The sequence below is a fragment of the Oryctolagus cuniculus genome, chromosome 15, assembly GCF_051225735.1.
Source record: "Oryctolagus cuniculus isolate XC-2025 breed Fujian yellow rabbit chromosome 15, ASM5122573v1, whole genome shotgun sequence".
Taxonomy (NCBI): Eukaryota; Metazoa; Chordata; class Mammalia; order Lagomorpha; family Leporidae; genus Oryctolagus; species Oryctolagus cuniculus.
Genome location: NC_142881.1, coordinates 31,945,981 through 31,969,227, shown reverse-complemented (window position 1 = coordinate 31,969,227; position 23,247 = coordinate 31,945,981). Strand labels below are relative to the sequence as shown.

Here is a 23,247-nt window from a genome sequence, read left to right as displayed (position 1 = left end):
ACCGGGACTAGAACCCGGTGTGCCGGCGCCGCTAGGTGGAGGATTAGCCTAGTGAGCCGCGGCGCCGGCCAATAAATCGATCTTTTTAAAAATGCTCTTGGAAGGGTAGTGGGGGAGACTCCAGTTAAGCACTGTGTTGCAGGCCACTGAGTCTGCCGGAGCCCCTCCCGGCTCCCTTGGCTGATCCACAGACAGCAAAGCACCCCAGGATCGTGCCACAGGGGCTGCTGAAGGGGAAAGGAGAGAGTGCTTAAGGTGAAGCTAGGAAGAGGCCCAGGGTTGCTGTTTAATGGTGACTGTGAAATCCATGATCGTCACGCTGGCTTCCGAAGCAGGTGTCGGTGCTGTGAGCAGGTTTTTGCTGCCATGGCAGAATTCCACTTCCTGCTGCTGACAGCACTATCTGCTTTCTCGGGCCTTTATGAAGGAGCCGCAGGTACTTGGGAGAACTGCTGGGAGTTCCGGCCATCGCTGGCTGCCTCGTCTTGGGCAATGGGCTTAACCTGTGGCTCCTGGAGGCCTCTGCTGTTATCTGAGGCAGAGTAGCAGGAGCCAGATTTAGCCTCCCCACCGAAGCAATTAAAAACAACAGGCGAAACCCTTGAAGTCAGGATTGCACGACACTGGATATCAAACCACGTGGTTCAGGGACCCCAGCGAGCTTTGAAGTGGTCTCCACGTCCTGCCCTGTCCCTGTTGGGGAGCGGAAGCCAGAGGAGAGGAGCAGAAGTGGACCGAGATCAGGTTCTAGTACTGACGGGAATCGGCGCAGCCTCACTCAAAGGTCGACTGTGAAAGGTCAGGGTGTGTCCTCCAAACACCACAGAAGCCACCGAGAGAGCAAGCCGTTAGTGCTGATCTGCCAACTCGGGGTCATCAGAAACTCTGCCTCTGAACCAACGCGGAACAAGGGGACAAAGAACCAGATGGGACAAAGAGAAAACCAACAGCAAGACGCCGGACTCCTGTCAACACTCGCGTTCAATGTAAGTGGTTTCCACACCAGTTCGAGGTCATATCAGATAGACAGGCGAGAAGCACACTTTAAATGTACAGACGCAAATGCCTGCTGGGTAAAAGGGTGGGGAAAGACACACTGTGCTGACAGTAGGCAGAGGAGGCTGGGATGGCTGCCTTAATACCAGACAGCAGATTTCAGAACAAACAGTATCAACCTGGTAAATCCGTACTGCGAGGGGGCTTCAAAGAGCTCGTGGAGAATTCACACTATCTTTAAAACATTATTATTTATTTATTTTGATTTACTCGAGAGGCAGAGACAAACAGAGCTCTTCCATCTGCTGGTTCACCTCTCAAATGTTTGAACAGCCAGGCCTGGATTGGGGCGAGGCCAGGACGTGGGCACTCAGTCTGGGTCTTTCAGGTGATTGGAAATGACCCAACTACTTGGGCCATCACCTGCTGGCCCTCAGGGTGACAAATCATGACTCTCAGCTTCTTCCCAGGAAGCTGCACCAGAAGCTAAGCTTGGACTCAAATCCAGGCACTCTGACATGGGACCCGGACCATCCAAATGGTGTCTTAATTGCTTTGCCAAACTCCCACCCTTACATTATCTTTTAATTCCATTTTCCATGAACTTTTTAAAAAAAGTTTTATATTTTATTTGACAGGTAGAGTTATAGACTGAGAGAGAGAGAGAGAGAGTGAGAGAAAGAGAGAAAGATCTTCCTTCCATTGGTTCACTCCCCAAATGGCCGCTACGGCCGCCACTGCACTGATCCGAAGCCAGGAGCCAGGTGTTTCCTCCTGGTCTCCCATGGGGTGCAGGAGCCCAAGCACTTGGGCCATCCTCCACTGCACTCACTGCCACAGCAGAGAGCTGGACTGGAAGAGGAGGAGCAACCAGGACTAAAACCTGGTGCCCATATGGGATGCCAGCGCCGCAGGTAGAGGATTAACCTAGTGAGCCACGGCGCCGGCCCCTCCATGAACTTTTTAATGTACTCTTATATCTGTCAACATCTAATCCATATAATACAGGAAACATTGATCCTGGCCTTGTTAGATTTCTGGAAGAACCAAATGAGGTGTTTCTTGGGAAAGTGCTTCATAGACTATAAAACATGACACAGGTACAACTGGACCTCACTCATTAGAAGTAGGGCCATCTGAACCCCTAGAAAGAATCAGGCAGCGAGCTTGAGCCATTTGGTCCTCAAGAAAGTCACAAGGAAGTACCAGATGGCAGCTTGGGGAGGGCAGGGTAGCGCTGGCCGGAGTGGCTGCAGTCCAGGCATGTGGGAGCGGGGGTGCCCGGCCAGCGTCCTCAGGCCTAGAGGGTTTTCCAGGATCTCTGGTGACAAGAACTTCCCTCCACTGCAGGAGGACAGCAAGGACTGGGCTTAGCCTCAATCCCACAAACGCCAGGAGCACTGGAGTCCCAGCAGATACTCGGTTCTGAGGAAGGCGGCCAGCGGTTCCTAAGGGGTCTTTTCTGGGCATGGTCTCATTCTTGAGTCTGATTTGGTAGGGGCTGATATCATCATCCCCACTCAACAGAGGAGGAAGTGGGAGCTGGACACCACGTAGTCAGGGGCCGGCATGGTGCTGCAGCGCGTTAAACCTCATCTTGCAATGTTGGCGTCCCATATCGGGCTGCTGGTTTGAGTCCAGGCTGCTGCACTTCTGATCCAGTTCCTGGGAGAACGGCGGAAGATGGCCCAAGTACTTGGGTTCCTGCCACCTGTGTGGGAGATTTGGATGGGGTTCCAGGCTCCTGACTTGGGCCTGGCCCAGCCTCAGCTGTTTGGGGAGTGAACCAATGAATGGAAGATCTCTTTCCCCCTTACTCTGTCATTCTGCCTTTCAAATACATAAAATAAATATTCAAAAAAATCACACACACACACACACACACACAAAATGAACCCATTGAGTCAGGGTTTGGACCTACATGGTTTGGACTAGAGCCCAAACCCCAAACACGAGTTGAGGGATGGCAAGGCTCAGCGAGCAGAGAGTTACATCTGTACCCAGAGGAGAGGAGGGGAGGCGCAGGGGACCCTCCAGGCAGGAGGCCGCAGCTCTGCCTTTAAATAGCACTGGACCTTGGTCTTCTCATCTGCAGAATGGGATAGCGGCACTGACCTTTCAGGTTCTGCCACACCTGCTGTGTGCCCTGCGCCCAGCCCTGCCCTTGTCTCCCCTCGGCCATATTTGTTCTCCCTTGGTCTCACATGCCTCTCCACTGCCTGCCTGGAGCTGAGCAGCCCTGCCCTGCCCTGGAGCAAGTGGAAGACTTTTCCCCCACCACTGTGGAAGGCCAGGCTGGTGGTCAGGGTATGGACGGGCAGAGGGCATGAGGGCTGGGTGAGACCAATTATTTTCAGTGTTTCATTGATTTTTTTTAAGGTGAAATTCACATCACGTACAACTAACCAGGTTGAAGTGTACAAGTCTGTGATGTTCAGTGCATTCAGGATTTTTTAAAAAAAGATTTGTTATTAGAGAATCTTCCATCTGCTACTCTACTCTCCAAATGGCCTCAATGGATGGAAATGGACATGTCCGAAGCCAGGAACTTCTTCTGGTCTCCCACATGAGTGCAGGGGCCCAAGCACTTGGCCATCTTCTGCTGCTTTCCTGAGTGCATTAGTAGGGAGCTGGATCAGAAGCGGAGCAGCAGGACTCACGCTGGCATCCATATGAGATGCTGGCGTAGGTGGCAGCTTTACCCACTGTGCCACAGTGCTGGCTCCTGCATGCAGGGTTTTATATCATCAGTCATCGGTTTTTCAAATCCCTCGTTTTCTTTTTTTTTTTTAAGATTTATTTTATTTATTTGAATGATGGAGTTACAGAGAGAGGTAGAGACAGAGAGAGCGAGAGAGATCGAGCAGCCTGGTCTCGAACCGGCGCCCATATGGGATGCTGGCGCTTCAGGCCAGGGCATTACGCCGCTGCGCCACAGCAACGGCCCCATCAAATCCCTAGTTATCAACACCTTTCCCTCACTCCAGACAAAACCCTGTCCCCTGCAGTTCCTTCCCTTCCCCAGGCTCCTGGCAGCCATTGCTGCTATGGCTGTGCCTATTCTGCCCATCTCTTGTTGAAGGAATTATCGCATGCACCCTGTGTCTGGCTGCTGTCACTTAGCGTCCTGTCTCAGGGCTCAGGTGCGTGCAGCGTGTGGCATTGCTGCGTTGCTTTTTCTGGCTGTGTACCGGTGCGGTGCGTCTGTACTCCATGCTGTGTTCTGCACTTGGCCTGGTGGACACTCGGTTGTTTCCCAGCGTGAGCTGTTGCAGGCAGTGCTGCTGTGACTGCTGGTGACCAGTCCTGTGTGAGCCCCTGTGTTCGGTTCTTTTACCCGCCTGCTGCGGAGTGCAGCCGCTGGGTCCTTGGGGAATTCCCTGTCTCCCTTTTCCAGGAACTACTGAGCTGTTTTCCACATGGCTGCACCTCTCTTTACTTTTACAATTATTCCAAGTGCAAGGGTAGTGCAGCACCAAAGAGAGTGGGAGGTTTTGTAGTGAGCAATTTTATAAAGCTTTAAAGTAATTTTTAAAAATTATGGGGCCGGTGCTGTGGCGTAGTGGGTAAAGCCTCTGCCTGCAGCACCAGCATCCCATATGGGTGCCGGTTCAAGACCCGGCTGCTCCACTTCCAATCCAGGTCTCTGCTATGGCCTGGGAAAGCAGTAGAAGGTGGTCCAAGTCCTTGGGCCCCTGCACCTGTGTGGGAGACCCTGAAGAAGTTCCTGGCTCCTGGCTTCAGATTGGCACAACTCTGGCCTTTGCAGCCATCTAGGGAGTGAACCGATGGATGGAAGACTCTCTCTCTCTCTCTCTTTCTCTCTGCCTCTGCCTCTGCCTCTGCCTCTCTGTAACTTTGCCTATCAAACAAATAAATAAATCTTTTAAAAAGTATAAAGTTATATTGTAAGTGCTTATTGTAACAATTCAAATAAAGAAATTTCTAGAATGAAAAAAAAAAGTCCCTTCAGCTCCTGTATCCCCATCATGCTCCCTTTCCCAGGACTAGCCTGTGTTAACCCTTTGGTGTGTGTCTTAGACATTTTCTTGTCATTGATACAATTTAAAAAAATTTTTTAAATGTCTTATATCCACTTTCCCTTTCTTTGGAATCTTTCTAAGCATTTCTTATGTATTTCAGTTGCTCCAGCCAGGTAGAGTCCTTCTGATCCAAGATCTGTCTCATCTGAGGTCTGGGCCTCGGGTGGGCAAGGCTGCCTTTGGGTAGTTGTCTAAGGAATGTATTGAATTTCCCTTTCATTATCTGTGTATGCAAATGCTTTGTAAAATGACCAGAATGGCTTTTATAATAAGGAGACCCAAGGGAGGAGTCCAGGGCCAACTTGTACCCTAATTTAGCACTGACTTCATTCTTCTGTGTTGCATAAGGAGTTGTTTACGGGCTCGCCTCCCCCAAGGGCAGGCGGCTTATTCAGCTTCTGGCCCTCCACACTCCTCACTGCCAGCAGGCACACAGCTGAGCAAGCAAGTGGCTCCCCCGGGGTGGTGTGGAGGCTGTGTGGGCTGGCGAGTGTGAGCCCCCAAGGCCTCATCTGCCCTCAGCCCAGGCTCACAGAGGTGTGTCGGTGTCCCCAGGGTCAGGCTTTCTGCAGGGTGTCTGGGCTCAGGCCTCCTGGGTGCATTTGTTTGTGGTGGCCCCAGCCAGGGTGCTCATGGCACCCAGCTGAGGAAGTAATTAGTGTTGCCAGGAGCAGGAAGCCGGGAGAGGCTGGGAGACTTGGGTCCCTTTCCAGAGAGCTATAAATAGCTGGGCTGTGGCAGGGAGGAGAGCGCACACACAGGAGTGGAGGTGGGAGCACCCGGCTGGGGGCATGGGCGGGCGGGGCTGTTGTCTGGGTGTTTGGATCGTGTCTGTCTGGTTTGGGCAGGGATGGGGGAAGGGTGTGATCTGTGGCCAGGAGGGTGCCTGGCCGAGGCCCTCCTTCCTGTGCCTGGGGCTCCCCATCTGTCCGCCCCACTCGGAGACTGGCCTGCCAGGGTTCGCGTCCCTGCTCTGGTGAGGCCATGCAGCAGACCCCATTGGCCCAGCCCCCGCCTCACCACAGGAGCAGGCTGTCAAGGGCCCGGTGGGGTCCCAGAGCTCTACACTGTATACAGCATTTGCTCAGGAACTGTCCCCATGGTGCTGGCCAACTCCCAGCCTGACTCATCTGAAAACACTTTATAAATAAGCTAGTGAGAGACGTGGGCTGCCACCCATGCGCTCTGGGCACATGTGGCTACCCAGAGGTCCTGAGGGCTTCCCAGCCAGCCAGGGCACCGCACCTGCTCTCTGTCGGGAGCCAGGAATGGGGGGAGGGGGCTCGGTGGCAGTTCTGGGGTATCCTCCTCGCAGCCATGATGTCAGTGGGCTGACCTCCCATGGGGCACACTGGGGACGTCTGGCTGGGCCCACTGAGCCAGGGCGGGCTACCATGCTGGGCCACCTTTGATGGGTCACTTCCCCTCTCTGGGCCTCAAAGCCTCACTGAGAAGTTCCTGCTTCCTCGTTAGGCTGAGACTTGCTGAGCAACCCCATACCTGGCACTGCGCCAGGACCCCCACGCCTGGCACTGCACCAGGACCCCCACGCCGGGGCAATCTGATAAGGTTTGTCTGCTGCTACTCTCTCTGGTGCTGTTAGGGGGTCTCTGCCTGTAGCAGGTGTCACAGGCCTGGCCACAGCTGTCCGTGTCAGCCATCCAAACGGTCTGCGGACTGAGGCTAGAGGGGGACACCTACCACCAGCGGGGAAGGGCGCTTGGGCTCTGGTGCTTGTTGGTCCCCCGCCCCCCACCCCCAAGCAGCTCAGCTCACCAGCAGGGCCTGGGGACCTCCTCCAGGTCACACTGCAGCAAGTGGTGGAGGTCACAGGTGTTCTGACTCCAAGTCCTGTTTTCTTGGGAGGAGTGCTCATTCTTTCCTTGCTTTTTAAAATGTTTTTAATGACTGGAACAAAAAGTATCTGAAACATCAGTTTCTGGAAGAACCGCTTGTTTTTGCAGGTCTTGTTCCTCCCTTTGAACTTGGCCTTGGCCTTCCACTGGGCCTTGTGTCTAAGAGCAGGGCTCTGCAGACATCCTTGTTGACTGCGTTTTGTCCAAGGGAGTAGCCCCAGAGCACCTGGTAGGTCTTGGTCTTTGACTTGGTCTCTGACCTCTTGCTGATGTTCTTCTTGCCCATGGCTGTAGAGTGACTGTCACTTTACCGGGCTAGTGGTCAAGCCCAGCCACCAGAGCATGGCTTTAGGGCCATCGGAGGCGCCATCATCAGTGTTTTTCACGACAGCTTCGCGTCCCGAGTCGCATTGGGCTGGGACCAGCACCACTTTTCTGGGTTTCTGAATTTGTGCATTTCACAAACACCTGGGCCCGTGGCAAAAAGGAAGCTATTTTTGTCTGCTCTGTGTGGAAAGATCTAAAGTTGTCAAGATGGCACCAACAGCCAGGTGTCACTGGGCAGGGAAGGTGGAGCCCCACTTGCTCCTGGTGAGATCGTGCTCTGGGCTCAGGCTGGGGGAGGTAGCTGACCCTGGACCTCAGCAGTGTCCAGTGATTTTAAGTATGAAAGAGTGCTGCACATCCCTGTCCCACAAGATGCACCTGTGTGGGCCGGGGACAGGACAAGGGGTCCAGGTACTGACCAGAAGGGTCTGTCACTAGTGATGGCCAGGCAGACACTGGGAACCTCCAGGCCCAGGACAGCAGCTGGGAGGCCAGCGTTCTGAAGGGTGTGCTCAGATGGGGCCTGATTACTGTCCTGGAGGAAGAAGAGACACCTGACCTTGTGGCTGCAGAAGGCAGGCTGGGACCTGTGAAGCTGGTTTTGTGTGCTGTCATGGCTAGAACGTTCTACCAGTGAGGTAATGAGCTCTGCTCTCTGAATGGTCTTCTGCAAGGATGTGGCAGCTCCCAGCACGTCAGTCATCAGAACCCCTAAGGAGCTTGCTTATAATAACAGGCTCCCAATTCCGACACCTTCCTGGGTGTGCCCTCGAGGGGATGAGACATGGAAACAATCAACAAACGGACAAACCAGGCTCCCAGGAGACCCCCATGAACGGAGGCTTAATCAACAGGCACGGCCATTGCCATAGACCCTGGACAGGCGGCTTCCTGGGAGGCCACCGAGGAAACTCGTGCCAGGAATCGTGGCGTTTGGGATGAAGGTGTCCCAAGCATTTGGGTGTCTTTTGAGGAAACAGAAGCAGGAGGCCTTCAACTAGCCAGGCTGATCCTGCTGGCTAGTCCAGTTCACGCTCGGCCCCTGATGAGGGGGGCCTGGTGCGGCGGGAGAGGCACAGTCATGGGCAAATCCAAAGCCCTGGTCACACTCCAGTCCGCCTCGCTGGCTGTGTGACTTTCAGCTGTTCTCTTACCCTCTCTGGGCCTCCCATTTGTAAAGTGAGGGAGTTGGGCTTCTCTTGATTTCATTTATTTGAGAGGCAGAGAAACAGACAGAGAGACAGAGACAGAGAGGCAGAGAGAGAGCTCTCATTTGCTGGGCCATGCTTCAACAGGCAGAGCTGTGGCAGGCTGGAACCGGGAGCTGGGATCTCATTCTGTGTCTTCCACGTCGGGGGCAGGGACCCAAGAACTTGGCCTTCACCCTGCTGCCTCCCAGGGTGTGCATTAGCAGAAGCTGGAACTGCGAGTGGAGCTGAGACTCAAAGCCGGCAGCGTCCTGACTGCTGTGCCTGTCGCCGGCCCTGGGACTTGGGCTGTTTCCCCCTCCTTGGCCTGACAGGTCGCAGTGCCGCAAAACAGCAGGAGCCGCGAGAGTTGCCTGGTTGCTGGCATCAAGCCTTGTTTGGACCTGTTTGTTTGCGGTGGAGCCCCTCCTCCTCATTTGCTTCCCGCACAGAGGCCTGTGCCGCTCACTTGTAATTCCCTGTGTGTTGGAAGCATGGTTGGCCTGGCACGTTAGGCGGGGGCCTCCCAGCCACGGATCCAGGACAGCTGCTGGGGAGGGAAGGTGTGACCACGAGGGCATGCTCAGGCACAGGGACCAGCCGGGGGCCGCTGCAAGGTGGGGGCCTCTTTGGAGGGGGACTGAAGCTGGCAAAGCTGCCAGGAAGAGAACAGAGCCTGCCTCAGAGCTGGCACTGGGGCAGAAGCAGGGAATCTGGGTTAATTACTACAAAAGCTGCCCCAGCCCCTCACCAGGAGGGTGCGGCCTCTGAGGAGTTCCGTGGCTGGCTGTTAGGACACGGGACCCCTCTGAAGGCAGAACTGGGGTCCGGGAGGAGCGAGGGCAAGGAGGCGTAAGTGCCGTGTGCTGAGGGTACGCCCAGGGCCGGGCAGCATGTTACAGGGATTCTGACTCTCCTGAAACCCGTGTGAGAGGACCCTCAGCACCCCCAGTCTACAGACGCGGACAGCAAGGCTCCCAGCCGCACCACAGTGGAGGGGCAGAGCAAGAGATGAACGTGGGTCCGGCTGGCTCTGAAGTGCACAGGGCTCCCTCTTCTGTTGCAAGTGCCGTTCTCCTAAAGCATCACAGCTCCGCCAGGCCCTGGTCCTGCCTCTGTCTGACCAAGGGCAGAGGAGTGTGCACAGAAAAGAACACGAATAGAGGAAATGCGATTGAGGATAAAACAGCACCAGAGAAATTAGAAATACCCTAGGAAGTCCCGTAGTGCCAAACCTGAGACCTGCCTGGTTGTGAAACTGGTGGCTGGAGAGACTGAGACAAATAAGCCCTGGCCCTGCCCTTGACCTTGAGCTCGTGCTGTGTGGGAGGCTGGCTCAGGACCTGCTGCCATGCCTCATCTTTCCCAGGAGGAGGGCAACAGTGGCCATGCTGGAGAAATGGAGCTGAATTGTCCCTCAGAAGATGGGCTAGGGGTGTGGGAGAAGACAGCTCCAGGCAGCTGGGACAGCACGTGGAACAGTCTCGGAAGCCCGGAAGCTTGTGTGGAGGTGGGGGAACTGGGAGTAGCTTCCTGTGGCTGAAGGGTGGGGGCAGTGAGAAAAGGGGCATAATTAAGGCCAAGCCAGACCAGGGAGTGGGGCAGGTACCCGTGTGACTTTTCTGACTTTGGTGGAGCCTTGGTTTCCTCAGCTGTAAAATGGGAAAAATAAGCCCTTTCTATAACTTTTTTTTCCAGATTTTATTTATTTATTTGAGAGGCAGAACTGCAGAGAGAAGGAGAAAAATATTTTCCATCTACTAGTTTCCATCTACTGGTTCCCTACCCAAATGGCTGCAGTGGCTGGGCAGATCCAAAGCCAAGAGCCAGGAGCCTCCTCCAGGTCTCCCACGTGGGTGCAGGGGCCTAAGCACTTGAGCCATCTTCTGCTTTCTCAGGCCATAGCAGAGAGCGGGATCAGAAGGGGAGCAGCCAGGACTTGAACTGGTACCCATATAGGATGCTGGCACTGCAGGCGGTAGCTTTACCTGCTGTGTCACAGCACCGGCCCTGGCCTCAGCCACCCTATCTAAAATTGCAAACTGCCCTCCACCCCACCCAGTACTCTCCATCTCCCTTCCCTCCTCTAGACCCCGGCTCAGCATTGACCAGCTGCTAATGTGTTTTTCTGTTGTCTAGTGCTTGTCATGCCCGTTGGAATATAAGCCCATGATGGGGCCTGCATTGTGGATGCTGCTGCTCCTTGTGACGACGGCATCCCATATCAGAGTGCAGGTTCAAGTTCCAGGTATTCCACTTCCAGTCCAGCTCCCTGCTAATGTGCCTGGGAGGGCAGTGGAAGATGGCCCAAGTGCTTGGGCCCCTGCACCCCCATGGAAGACATAGAAGAAGCTCCTGGCTTTGGCCTGGTACAGCCCTGGCTGTTGTAGCCACTAATGTCTGCAAAGGAAGTGAACCAGGTAGTGGAAGATTCTCTCTCTCTCTCTCTGCCTCTCCTTTGTTTTTTTTCTGTTACTTTGCCTTTCAAATACACAAACCTTTAAAAAAGAATCTAAGTCCCCAAGGGCAGGCTCCTTTCGGTTTGGTGCCCGCTGCACCTGCAGCATGTAGCTCAGCCCTGGTGCTCAGTAACGTGTGCTGTTAGGCTTGTGTTATTATTCTGGGGCACGGAGGGCGGGCTGGGCCAGCACGAGTCCCGTGGGCTGTGGCTGCCCCATGACCCGGGGCTCCAGGTTGCTCTGCTTCTTGGCAAAGCCGTCTTCTCCAGTCTCCCCACGTCTTTGGCAGCCGCCTGGGAGCTGCAGGCTTCTAGCTGGCTGCTCGCCCCTCCCTGCAGGCCTTTGGCTCTCTCTGGGATCCCTCCCTGCCAGGAGCGTATGGACGGGGCTTGGGGGGTTGACGGGTGGGGGTGAGGGCTGGCAGCCCTGTGCCACCTCATTCCAGAGGAATTTCCCGGGGTCCCAAAGCAGCCCCGTGCCTGGGAGCCCCTGAGCCTGGGGGGCCTGACCTGGAGCCTGGGAGCAGGCCCAACTGTTGTGTTGTCCCAGCAGCTGCCAGGCCTTTCTGAGGCTCCTCTCAAAGCCTTCCTGACCTGGGGCCTCTTGCCGCAGGCCGGCCGCAGCTCCTAGATCCCTGGGCTGCGTGCAAACGCGGAGGAAGTACGGGGGCCACCTGGTTGCCCTGCTGGGCCCAGCCCAACCCCTCCCCCTTTTTTAAAGATTTATTTATTTATTTGAAAGTCAGAGTTACACGGGGTGGGGGGTTTCCATCTGCTGGTTCACTCCCCAGTTGGTCACAATGGCCAGAGCTGTGCCGATCTGAAGCCAGGAGCCAGGAGTTTCCTCCGAGTCTCCTACGTGGGTGCAGGGGCCCAAGGACTTGGGCCATCTTCCACTGCTTTCCCAGGCCATAGCAGAGAGCTGGATTGGAAGTGGAACAGCCGGGACTTGAACCGGCACCCATATGGCATGCCGGCACTTCAGGCAGCAACTTTACCCGCTATGCCACAGTGCCAGCCCCTAGCCCCTCTTCCTTTAGGAGCACTGCCAGAGCCGCCCTTGGGTGCCTCTGAGGCTCCCGCCCCTCCCGATAGCCCCAGGTCTCAAAGCTCGTTGGCCTCGTGTCCCGCGTGCTTATTGCCTGGCCTGCTGCTGTCCTGATGGTGCAATGCATTGCCTGTTATTATGTCCCGTCTGAGGCTGGCAGGGGCAAGGTTTTGGAGTGGGCTAGATTTTAGCCTCTGGATTCCCACTAGGGGGCTGAGCACGCACAGGGAAGAGGGCCAGATCAGGGATCAGGCAGTTAGGGGCTGGGATCCTGACTTCACGGATTAGCTGTGGACCCTGGGCAAGTTGCCAAGGTTCCACCTGCCTCCGAGGGTGCTGTAGGGATTGCGTGAGATGCTGTCTCTGAGGCCCTTAGCGTGGGGCCTGGCACAGAGTCAGGGCCCAGCTACAGGGAGTGGGCTGGCTGCCCCGGGCTGCAGGGACTGCTGCTTTTCCTGCCGAGGGCTCAGCTGTTGGCACTGACCAGCTAGCCCAGGCCTGGCTGAATCACACAGGAGCCAGCTGGCCCTTTGGACCCTACCCTGGGCACAAGGCAAGGACGCCTCTCTGGAGCCCCAGCTTGTGGCTGGCTGGGGATCTGCATGCAAAACCTGGTCCCCCAGCTTGCTTTTTGTGCCTGACCATGCAGGGCCCTGGTGGAGTGGGGCCCTGAGCCTGGGAGTCCCTGCCTGCTGAGTGTGGCAGATCCTCTGACACTCAGCGACTTCAGCTCCCTAGAGGCCCCACCAGCATCCTGATTCCCTGCAGTCTTGGGAGGGAGGCGACTCTAAAAGACACAGCTGAGCAGCTGCGAGACACAGGAATTGGGAGTCTCAGGGGGTCAGGCCTAGGGGAGTTCTTTGGGTCATGGGGCCACTCCCTCTCTGTTAATGACAAAGAGCCCGAGTTCCAGAGGGGGCCTGCGACCTGTCTCATGTCACACAGCCAGTTGGGAGTCAGCTTCCTAACTCCTCACTCAGGCCCTTCTCTATCACATCCCACCAGTCAGGACAGCCTGCTGCTGGTGACCCCTGAAGGGTGGGTGCTGACTCATTTCCTGCCTCCAGGTATTGGCCTGCCCCCCCACTTCCAGGTCATCGAGAAAGCTCACAGGGAGTGTGGACACAGCAGGGGGCCGTGAGGATTAGGATGGGCTCTGATTAGAAGAGCAGCCTGGAAGGCTGGCCTCCAAGGCTGTTGGAACTCTCCTCAAAATCCCATGTCTTAAACTCTCTGATGGCCCACGAGGCTTTGTGCCCTCCCCAGTGGGAAAGGAAGGGCTGCAAGGGGTTCCTGTGTGCTCTGTTTAGCTCTGTTCATGCTGCTTTGTGACACTGGCTGCCGATGTTTGCATTGTTGGCTGCAGGCCACAGCCCCCCTGATTTTCATTCCAGGAGGTGTGGGAACCAAGTCAGTTTCAGAGGCCATAGATGGGATCCCTGGGGTCACCCGCGTCCTGTCCAGTGCTCACAAGTGAAGCCTCTGCTGGCTGTGTCCCCGACCCAGCCACACGCTCACCTTCTTCAACCTGCTGGAGATGAACGCATCCATCTCTGAGACCCCAACGGGCCCTCTCCCTGGGGACTGCGTTTTTCTGCAAACCCAGCACAGACACTCACAGATCAGGCTTATCTCTGCAGTCAGGGCCCTGCGCCCACCTTGGCGACAGAAGGCTGGAGCTTGGCTGGGTTCTCCTGCCTGGAAAACAGAGCTCCCAGAAATCTCACACTGCCACAGCTGCAGTGTCTGCCTGGGAGCCACTGCCATCTTTGCATAGCACTTCCTGTTGGCTCCTGTGGGGAGCTGCCCCTCAGAGCCAGTCAAAACCTTGGCACTCCAGGGGTCCGGCTGCAGATCCAGCCAAGTCCCCGAGGGTCTCCGTGTGGGGCTCGGAGCTGACACGCAACGCACTCCTACCACAGAGCCTGGGCCAACAGCCAGCGCACCACCCTGTCTCCAGGTGACCTCTGGCCCTAACACTGACCCCAGCCTGTTGGTAGAGTCTCCAGGCGTGGCTTAAGATGAGCTTAAGCCCTCGGGATGGCATCCCGCTCCTTCCGTTAGGAAACTGCTGCCCAAGCTCAGAGCTTTCTCAGGGAGGAAATGGTTCCTGCCACTAAGCCTAAAATTCCCAGGGATTCACCTTCCTCCATTTCCCGTAATTATCCCGCCCACGCCGTCCCAACACTTCCCCTCCCTTGTGGGCTTCACACCACCTTCAGCCTCCCACGGGATTATCCCATCCCATTTAACTTGGCAAGGCCTGAGTGTGGGCCTTTTCATCTGTTTTAATTATTCCATCTCCCCCGTTCCTGCATTGTTCCAGATACTTTATGTCTGAACATCCTCCAATTTGGGGTATTTTTCTGGAATGCTGTTTGCCAAGTACCCAGTGCCACAGCCAGGAAAGATCTCATTAGGAGTGGGGAGAGAGGTGGGCGTGTCCCCACAGAGCAGAGTTGTGATCTGCCACCTCCTCCCTCCCAGCATGCCCAGGGCTGCCCAGGCACAGCCTGAAGACAGGGCGTGATTACCAAGTCCTTCTTGGGCACAGAGAGGTGGGCAGTGCCCTCTCTGAACTGGGACATGAGTTAGAATCTGCGTGTCAGGGTCAATGTTGTGGTGCAGCAGGTTAAAGCCCTGGCCTGAAGCGCCAGCATCCCATATGGACACTGGTTCTAGTCCCGGCTGCTCCTCTTCTGATCCAGCTCTCTGCTATGGCCTGGGAAAGCAGTAGAAGATGGCCCAAGTCCTTGGGCCCCTGCACCCACGTGGGAGACCGGAAGAAGCTCCTGGCTCCTGGCTTCAGATCAGCGCAACTCCAGCCGTTGCGGCCAGTTGGGGAGTGAACCAGGCCATGAGTTTGAATCTGCGTGTCTCTGTCTCTGCCTGCTTCCACTAGCCTGGCTCAGTTCTTTATTCATTCAGCAAACATTTGTGAAGTATGGGCCCTGTGCCAGACCTGGAATCAGCAGTGGGGAGTGCTGGTAAATGGAAGACAGGGTCCCTGCCTGCAAGGAGCTTACATTCAAGTCACGGGAAGACAACACCGTGGCAGACTAATGTGGATGGGGGAGGGGACCAGGGGCCAGGGAGGAACCAGAGGCCAGGGAGGGAGAGGAACTGAGGGGCTGTGGGAGGGCGTGGTCAGGGGGCTCTGAGCAGGTGGAGTCAAAGCTGAGCTCTGAAGGTAGGATGGACCCTGCCCAGGAGAGCTGTGGGGCGTGGTCCCCTGCAAGGGGGCAGGGAGCGTGCATCTCTGGATGAGAAGGAGCCAGCTGTGTGGCCGGATGGGTGCAGGTCGTGTGCGAGGGTGCAGCTTGCAGCGGCTGGGTGGCCACCCAGGGAGAGCGCCCCTGTAAATGTGAGCGCCTGGATTTCCCGCCGACTCAGGATGGGACATGAGTGAGGGACTGAACTTGGTCCAGCCTCTGTCCTCTCCTTGTTGAAACCGAGACAGTATTTTTACCTCCCTAACTTGTTACAAAGCTGCAGGGAGCTCTGCAGATCAAGCAGCTATGCCTTGCACCTCCGGAGATCAAGTAGCTCAAGTAGCTACGCCTTGCACAGGGCAAGCCCTCCCGAAAGGGGGCTGCTCTTTCTCTTTTTAGTATTTTCACACCCAGTCCCTCAAGGAAAGGCAAGCTAGAGGCTGGCTTGCTCTCCATCTCTCCCTGACCCCTCCCCCCCCCAAGGAGGGGCTCTCCCCCTTTGTGTGAACCCAGAGTGGCTGGGGAGTTGTCTGAGCCCGGTGGCTGCGCCCTGCAGGCACCACGTGCTGAGGTGGCAGGGAGGGCTCTGCCCCTCGCTGGGCGGGCACAGGTGCCGCTGTCTCACGTGCATTCTCTCCCCCTTTCTTAAGATTGCATGGGTACGAGGCCGGCGCCGCGGCTCACTAGGCTAATCCTCCGCCTGCAGCGCCGGCACCCCGGGTTCTAGTCCTGGTCGGGGCGCCGGATTCTGTCCCGGTTGCCCCTCTTCCAGTCCAGCTCTCTGCTGTGGCCCGGGAGTGCAGTGGAGGATGGCCCAGGTGCTTGGGAGACCAGGAGAAGCACCTGGCTCCTGCCTTCGGATCAGCACGGTGCGCCGGCCGCAACACGCTGGCCATAGCGCCACTTGGTGGGTGAACCAATGGAAAAAGGAAGACCTTTCTCTCTTTCTCTCTGTCTCTTTTTCTCTCACTGTCTAACTCTGCCTGTCAAAAAAAAAAAAAAAAAAAAAAAGATTGCATGGGTACGAGACCGTGTTTCTGGAAAGTGTGCAAAGGCCGAGGAACAAGAGCGGGGAGAACACCTGTGCCCACCGCTCAGCCTCACAGCAGGGATGTCTCCTTCCCACCTGGGGGTCCCCCGTTATCCTGGTCCCCAACCCTGCCTAGAATGAAGCATTTTCTTGAATTTTGTATTTATCTTTTTCTTTCCTGTTTTTTTTTTTTTTAAATGCCTTTCGTTGTGGTTTTTGTATTGACGTTTACACACTGAATCACATACTGTTTTCACTTTTGCATGTTTTGGAACTTGATGTCAGTGCAGGCATCGTCTGTCACCTTAGGCCTTTTTGGGTCTGCCCTGTTTTTTGGTGCCATGCCTGTTGTTAACTGCTATGTAGTATTCCAGGATGGGAACAAATCATGCTTGAATTATTCATCCTCTGGTCTGAGAACAGACACACAGGTATGGTGTGTGTGTCTTGCTGGGGGATTCCTGGATTGCGCCACAGGCTGAATGTTTTTCCCAAGTGGCTGTGGCTGCTGATACTCCTGGCAGCAGAACCAACGTGTTGGTGTTACTCCACGGCCCTCTTGACTTGTGCATTGAGCCTTTTCATTTATTTATTTGAAAGGCAGAGTTACAGAGAGAGGCAGAGAGAGTGAGATCTTCCATCCGCTGGTTCAGTCCCCAAATGGCCACAACAGCTGGTGCTAGGCTGATTCAAAACCAGGAGCTTCATCCGGATCTCCCACACAGGTGCAGGGGCCCAAGCACTTGGGTCATCTTCTGCGGCTTTCCCAGGCACATCAGCAGGGAGCTGGATCAGAGGAGGAGTAGCCAGGACTCAAACCCATATGGGTGCTGGCACTGCAGGCGGTGGCTTTACCCACTACGCCACAACACCGGCCCCAACCCTTTTTATTTTTATTAAATTTTATTTACATATGAATGAGAGAGAGAGAGCAAGTACTTTCCATTTGTTGGTTCACTCCCCAAATGCCTGCAAAGGCTGAGGCTGGGCCAAGGTTGAAGCCAGGAGCTGGGAACTTGATCCAGGTCTACCAAGTGGCTGGGACCCACTACTCGAGCCATCTCTGCCACCTCCCAGTGTGTGCACTGGTAGGAAGCCGGGGTCAGGAGCTGGAGCTGGGACTCGGAGCCAGGCACTGCAGTGTGGGACATGGGCGTCTGTGCCTAAGGAGCCTCTTGTTCCATCTGTGGGTCTTTCTAATTCTAGGCGGTTCTCATTGTGCCCTTCTTGATTTTCTAGTGCTTCCCCAAAGCAGCCGGGTCTTGTTTCTTGGAGGTCCGGGTTGCTCCCTCTTCAGAGTTTGTTCCATGCCCACATTCTCCCTGCTGGTAGTGGCTCGGGACAGGACCTCCCTCCTCTGCCAAGCCTGGGCCCTTCCCCCTCTCTCCTTCCCTTCCTCATTGTCATCTTCAGTGTCCCCGGGTTTGTGATTTCCAGATTTCGTGAATGAGCTGGGTGGCGCTGCAGACAGGGTTGGCCACAGACACAGTCTGGCTTTTTTCAACCTCTTCTTCCTTCCCCTAGAGTCTGAAAATGATAGACAGCTTCCTGGCTTCCTTCCCTTGTTCCCAGAAGTGGCCATGTGACCCAGTCCTGGCCAGTTAGATATAAGGGGATATCTGCTAGGGGGCTGAGAAAGATTTATCTCCCCGAGAAGGGAAGCAGGCTTCCCACTTACTACCTGTTGTGGATGTTTACATAGGGCAGTGTGATGTTTGGCACTGCAGCAGCCTTCCTGTAACCATGAGGCAGTAGGTCTGAGAATGAGAAGCCAGTGTGTTCTGGTTGTTGTAGAAAAGGGATGGACGAAGCCTGGGGTCTTGGGGTCATTGGGGAGCTGTTGAGCTAACCCTGTAGCTGCACCCTCCAGGCTTCTTGCTATGTTAACTATATGCCTTGGGCCGGCGCCGCGGCTCACTAGGCTAATCCTCCACCTAGCGGCGCCGGCACACCGGGTTCTAGTCCCGGTCGGGGCGCCGGATTCTGTCCCGGTTGCCCCTCTTCCAGGCCAGCCCTCTGCTGTGGCCAGGGAGTGCAGTGGAGGATGGCCCAGGTGCTTGGGCCCTGCACCCCATGGGAGACCAGGAGAAGCACCTGGCTCCTGGCTCCTGCCATCGGATCAGCGCGGTGCGCCGGCCGCAGCGCGCCGGCCGCGGCGGCCATTGGAGGGTGAACCAACGGCAAAAGGAAGACCTTTCTCTCTGTCTCTCTCTCTCTCACTGTCCACTCTGCCTGTCAAAAAAAAAAAAAAAAAAAAAAAGATAAAGGTTAACTATATGCCTTTACCACTCAAATGATGTTAGTAGGATAACCTATTTGCTGCTGAAGTGTCCTGACTGATGGGTGCCTTCGTATGCATCCTGTCTCTTGCTTTTTCTGTTGCTCTGTTCACTGGCTTCTTTTGGGTCCTCACAGACTGCACTGTTTAAAGACTCAGCAGTGTAATCCCAGTTCCTCTTGAACTTTCTGTAGGAGCTGGCACTGTGTTCCACTCATCTAGAGAGCTGCTCCTCCCTTGGCTTTTGTGCTGTCCAGGGCTGCGGGTCTCCAGCTGCTGTCCCCTGACACCTCCTCCCCATGAGCTGCCCGTGCTGGACACCTGCTGCAGCCAGGGTTCACTTTACTGGCCTTTACAATACTCCTGTGACTTAGGTAGTAGTGTCCAACCTGCACAGGTGTGGAGCCAAGGCTCACAGAGGCTCTTGAACTTGCCCAAGGCCGTCCAGCTGGAAGCAACACAGCCGGGGTTGGAATCACACTGTCTTCAGCTTCAGTGTTGCCCAAGGTTAGACCGTCAGGACTCTTCTCTAGCGCCCTTTAACCCCCACCCAGGATCAAATGACTCACCCTCACGGCACCAGTTAGGCGTTTTATGGAGACTCTGCTCCAGCTTTCCCCTGCGTGTGCTCTCGTCTCGGTCCTGAGCAATCACGGGAGCTGCTCTTCCCCCTGGGCACCGGCATGGACTTCACCTGATCTGCCTTTGTGCCTTCGTACCATGGCACCTGCCAACCACAGAGAGGAGTGGGTGGTCCCGCATCAGTTTTGTCTTCCCCCTTCTTCATCTCAGGTCCTTCGTCAGGCAGCAGCCTGGGGGGGGGGGGTTCCGTTTAAGCTGTTCCTGTCATCTGTCCCTTTAACAAGCCCAGCACCTGGACTAGCACAGTGGCACCCTCGCTGCCCTCCCTGCTCCGACCCTTCCCCTGTTGATCCACCCCTGTTGCTGCTCCCAAACGAATGGCTCCAACAGGGTTCTTTCTTCTTGGTCCCCGTTGTTTTGTATCCCCATAGGCTCCTCATGGCCCAGGAGACCAAATCCTGGCTTCTGTGGCTCCTCATGGCCTTCCTTCCTTTCTTTTAAATATTTATTTATTTGAAAGAGTTACAGAGAAAGAGAAAGAGAGAGAGAGAGAGAGAGAGAGAGAGAGAGAGAGAGAGAGAGAGGTCTTCAGTCTGCTGGTTCACTCCCCAAATGGCTGCAACGGCCGGAACTGGGTTGATCAGAAACCAGGAACTAGGGGCTTCTTCCAGGTTTCCCACGTGGGTGCAGGGCCTAAGCACTTGGGCCATCTTCTAATTAGCAGAAATCTGGTTTGGAAGTGGAGCAGCCGGGACTCGAACAGGTGCCCACATGGGAAGCTGGCATCGCCGGTGGCGGTGTTACCTGCTGTGCCACAGCCGGCCCCTGTCCTTGCTTCCTGACAGAGTGGTCCAGGCTAGCAGCAGGGCCCGCTGTTTTCAGACACTCCTTCCTCGTCCTTGACTCCCAGCTGCCCATTCACGCATCTGCCTCCTCTGAGTACGGAATGCCTCCCCTCTGACCTCGCCGCGGTCGCCAGAACACCGGGACGTCCCCTCCTCAGCGTGTTGCTGTCTGTGTCGTGGTGTCTAAGCTGGCTTTCCCAGACAGGACCGTGAAGTCCTCTAAGGATAAGAACCAGGCCTCTCTGTGCGTAAGGCTCAGTGTTGGTGGTCCCTTTCCTGTGACGCACCCTCCTTGTGTGTGCAAGTGTTGACTGAGCACCTGTTACATCCCAGGTGCTGTTCTAGGTGCTGGAAATGCAGCGGAAGGGGCTGACAGTCTAACAGGGAAGACAGACAAGTACATTTTAGAAAGTCTGATTGCTACTGTAGCGCGGGCATAGGGTACTCTGTGGCATAGGGTGCTCAGCCCAGGGGCGCCTAACCGTGGCTCGGTGGTGGTGGCCAGGAAGCTTCCTCCAGTGCTGACGTTTGAGTGTGGCTCCTTCCCATTTGTGAAGCCAACCGGATGAGGTCACGAGTTGGGCCTTTAAGGGGTGACTGTGCCGTGAGTGGTCCTCCCCTGTGTGAAGCAGGCACTGTGCAGGGTAGGGCTCTCGGGGACTCGGACTCCTCCCCCCTGCAGAAGGCAGCACCAGGGCGCCAGCTGGGAAGCAGATGAGCAGCCCTCAGCAGCACCTGAGCCTGCCGGGGCCCCCATCCCATACCCCGACCGCAGAGCTGTGAGAGGTGAGTTTCTGTTCTTTGTAAGCTCCCCGGTCTCAGGTATTTGATTACAGCAGCACCAAACGGACTCAGACACCATGGGAATGCATTTTTTACAAAAGATTTATTTATTTGAAAGTCAGAGTTACTAAGAGAGGGAGAGATAGAGCATGCTTCTATCTGCTGGTTCACTCCCCAAGTGGACGCCAAGGTCAGGGCTGAGCCGGGAGCCAGAGCTTCATCTCTCACGTGGGTGGCAGGGACCCATACACCTGGGCCGTCTTTTGCTGCTTTTCCCAGGCCATCAGCAGGGAGCTGGATTGGGAGCGAAGCATCCGGGACACAAGCTGGTGCCCATGTGGGATGCAGGCATCACAGGCCGCAGGTTAACCTGCCACGCCACAGCACCAGTCCCAGGAAGTGAGTTTGACCTTGAGACCTGAAGACCTTTGCCAGGTAGAGAAGCAGGCAAATAGGAGGGCACATGAACAAGAAGGCTCAGAAATGAGGAGGAAAGTGGCACTTCTGAGGGACTGAGAAACAGTCGCCTCTGGCTGCGGCTGCTGGCATGGGTGCGAGGCGGGGCTGGGAAGGAGAGGCAGGGGCCGGATGGGCAGGACCCAGGAGAAATCGGGGCCTGGAGGTTGTGGCTTTGGTGAGGACGGGCTGGCATCTTTTGGGTAAGGAGGCACTAGGTACAGGGAACCCCTGAGGCCAGGAGGGATGGCTGGGCCGCAGGCAGGGAGTGGGGGGTGGCTGTGGAACTTGGAATGCTGTGGAGCCTGCCCCGTGACCCGGCCACTGTCCAGGAATTCTACGAGCTCTGTGGGGCCAGGTGGGTGGAGCACAGTAAGATACGCGCTGTGGAGAGGTGTCTGGAAGGCCGTGGCTGTGGGATGGCTCAAGGAAGCATCCTGGGACTCATGGACTTCGAGACGCACCTGTAAGATGGGGCTCCTAGTGCTGGAGCCCACAGAGCCCGGAGTGGTCCCCAGGACACAGCAGGTGCTTGAGCGTGGCCCGTGGCTAAGGGCCTCTGGCTCTGAGCACGGCTGGGCCCAGCTACGCCAGGGGGAAGCGACTCTGCTTTTTCCCACGGCCGGAGCTGTGCTGACTCCACCACCCTAAGCAGACAGCAGCCGGAGCCGCTTGTCCAAGCCTGTGACGCCAGCAGGGAGGCCTGGACTGAGCCCTCCATCTGTCATGGCGCCTCCCGCCTGGCTCGGAAGAACTCTGTCGTCGACACAAATTCTTCTCCTCCTTCCCCTGGAACAAACCAGATGCAAAATGATTCTAAGAGGCTCAAAGAAACCACTTTTTCTGTCTCTCCTTTCTGGAGAATTGTGCTGTCATTAATTCAACAAGTATCTATTGAGCCAGGCATTTCTAGGCATTTGGGATGCTTCAATGGGTGGACATAAACAAAGACCCCTGCCTGGGCTTACACTCAGCAGGCAAGACAAACAGAAGTGTAATGGGTAAACTACAGAGCTCGCTGGAAAAGGTAGTGAGTGCTACAGAGAAGGCAAGAAAGGGGACTAAGTCTGTTGTTCTCCTTTCTACAGTCCACCCACCAGAGTGGGAAGGAGGCTGAGTGGCATGGCGGGGGCAGGCATGGACGGACGTCACCTCTGCTTCTTGCTGTACGTCTTTTGCCCGGGTTGGAATCTTAAGCTAATTGCATGTAGGTCTTTGATGAAAATAAAAATTAAGCCCAAATGGTGCTGTAATTATATTGGGAGGTGAGGGTGGCATTGTGAGCCAGGTTCTCTTCTGTCGCCACGGAAAACAGGACAAGGTTTCTAAAGTTGATAAATCGAGCCATGGAAGTTCAGGCATATAATTTAATGATGTAAAAGTAACTAGCAGAAGAATTGAAAGCAAACACTAAGAGAATGAAAAGTCATTTCTTCTGGAGAAAAATGACAGGGTGGGGAAGGCATGCGGTAGGGCAGGTGAGGGACTCTTGTTTTTCTTAGAAGCCTTTTTGTGTGTTTGGATTTTTAAAGTCACAGCCTTGTGTTACATACTGGTTACAGAAATGCTGCTGAGCCTGGCGGCGGGGACCCCACGGTTGGGCGAGGGACCCGGAGGGCTTCCGTGGGGAGTGGGGAGGCGGTAGAGCCAGCACATCCGTCTCTCTTCATCCGAACCCACTTTCTTGCATTTGTTTTACAGATCTGACTTCACTCGAGGTTTTGTTTGAACAAAAGGTTCCGCAGCTAAAATTGGCTTGCACTCCGTGATCCCTTTTGGCTCTCATAATTAATGATGCTTTATAAGCACCTGTTACCCTTTATGCCCGTGCCTATTAACTCCCTGAAATAATCTGCTTAGTTGAGTCAGAGGCTTGCCGTCTTCCTTTAGATGGCTGTGGTGTGGGTGATGGGTGAGTCGGCTGTCAGTCTGTACGGGGCGGACAGACGAACACAGCTTGTCCGTCAGCACTGCTGCCTCAGCGGCCACTGCAGGGCCGGGGGCCCGTGCGCACTCTGGCCTCCAGCACAGTGGCTGTTGTGACGACGGGTGACCATTGTGGCCAAGAGTCCTCTGATGTCCCCCCAGTTCCTGCAGTCTCTCCTCGGGGGGGGGGGGCTGTGAATTATGTTGATAAGCTTTGCCT

The 23,247-nt window shown here is 55.6% G+C and overlaps 1 protein-coding gene and 1 pseudogene across 4 annotated transcripts in view; one reads left to right on the top strand and one right to left on the bottom strand.

Annotated features, from left to right (window-relative positions):
* Positions 1 to 435: 435 nt before the first annotated feature.
* The window catches only part of GOLGA7B (golgin A7 family member B), a 45,124-nt gene continuing 22,312 nt past the window's right edge, over positions 436 to 23,247 (top strand). Inside the window, exon 1 of one of the 4 annotated variants that reach the window (XM_051824050.3) lies at positions 436 to 986. In XM_051824050.3, the coding sequence (XP_051680010.1) occupies positions 927 to 986 (60 nt within the window). In that variant the 5' untranslated portion in view covers positions 436 to 926. Of the gene's footprint in view, positions 987 to 5,705; positions 5,809 to 20,549; positions 20,649 to 23,247 lie in introns of those variants that run through there. The other 3 variants (XM_089314573.1, XM_089314574.1, XM_089314576.1) reach the window with 3 other exon arrangements.
* On the bottom strand, positions 6,368 to 7,344 carry LOC127484262 (uncharacterized; annotated as a pseudogene).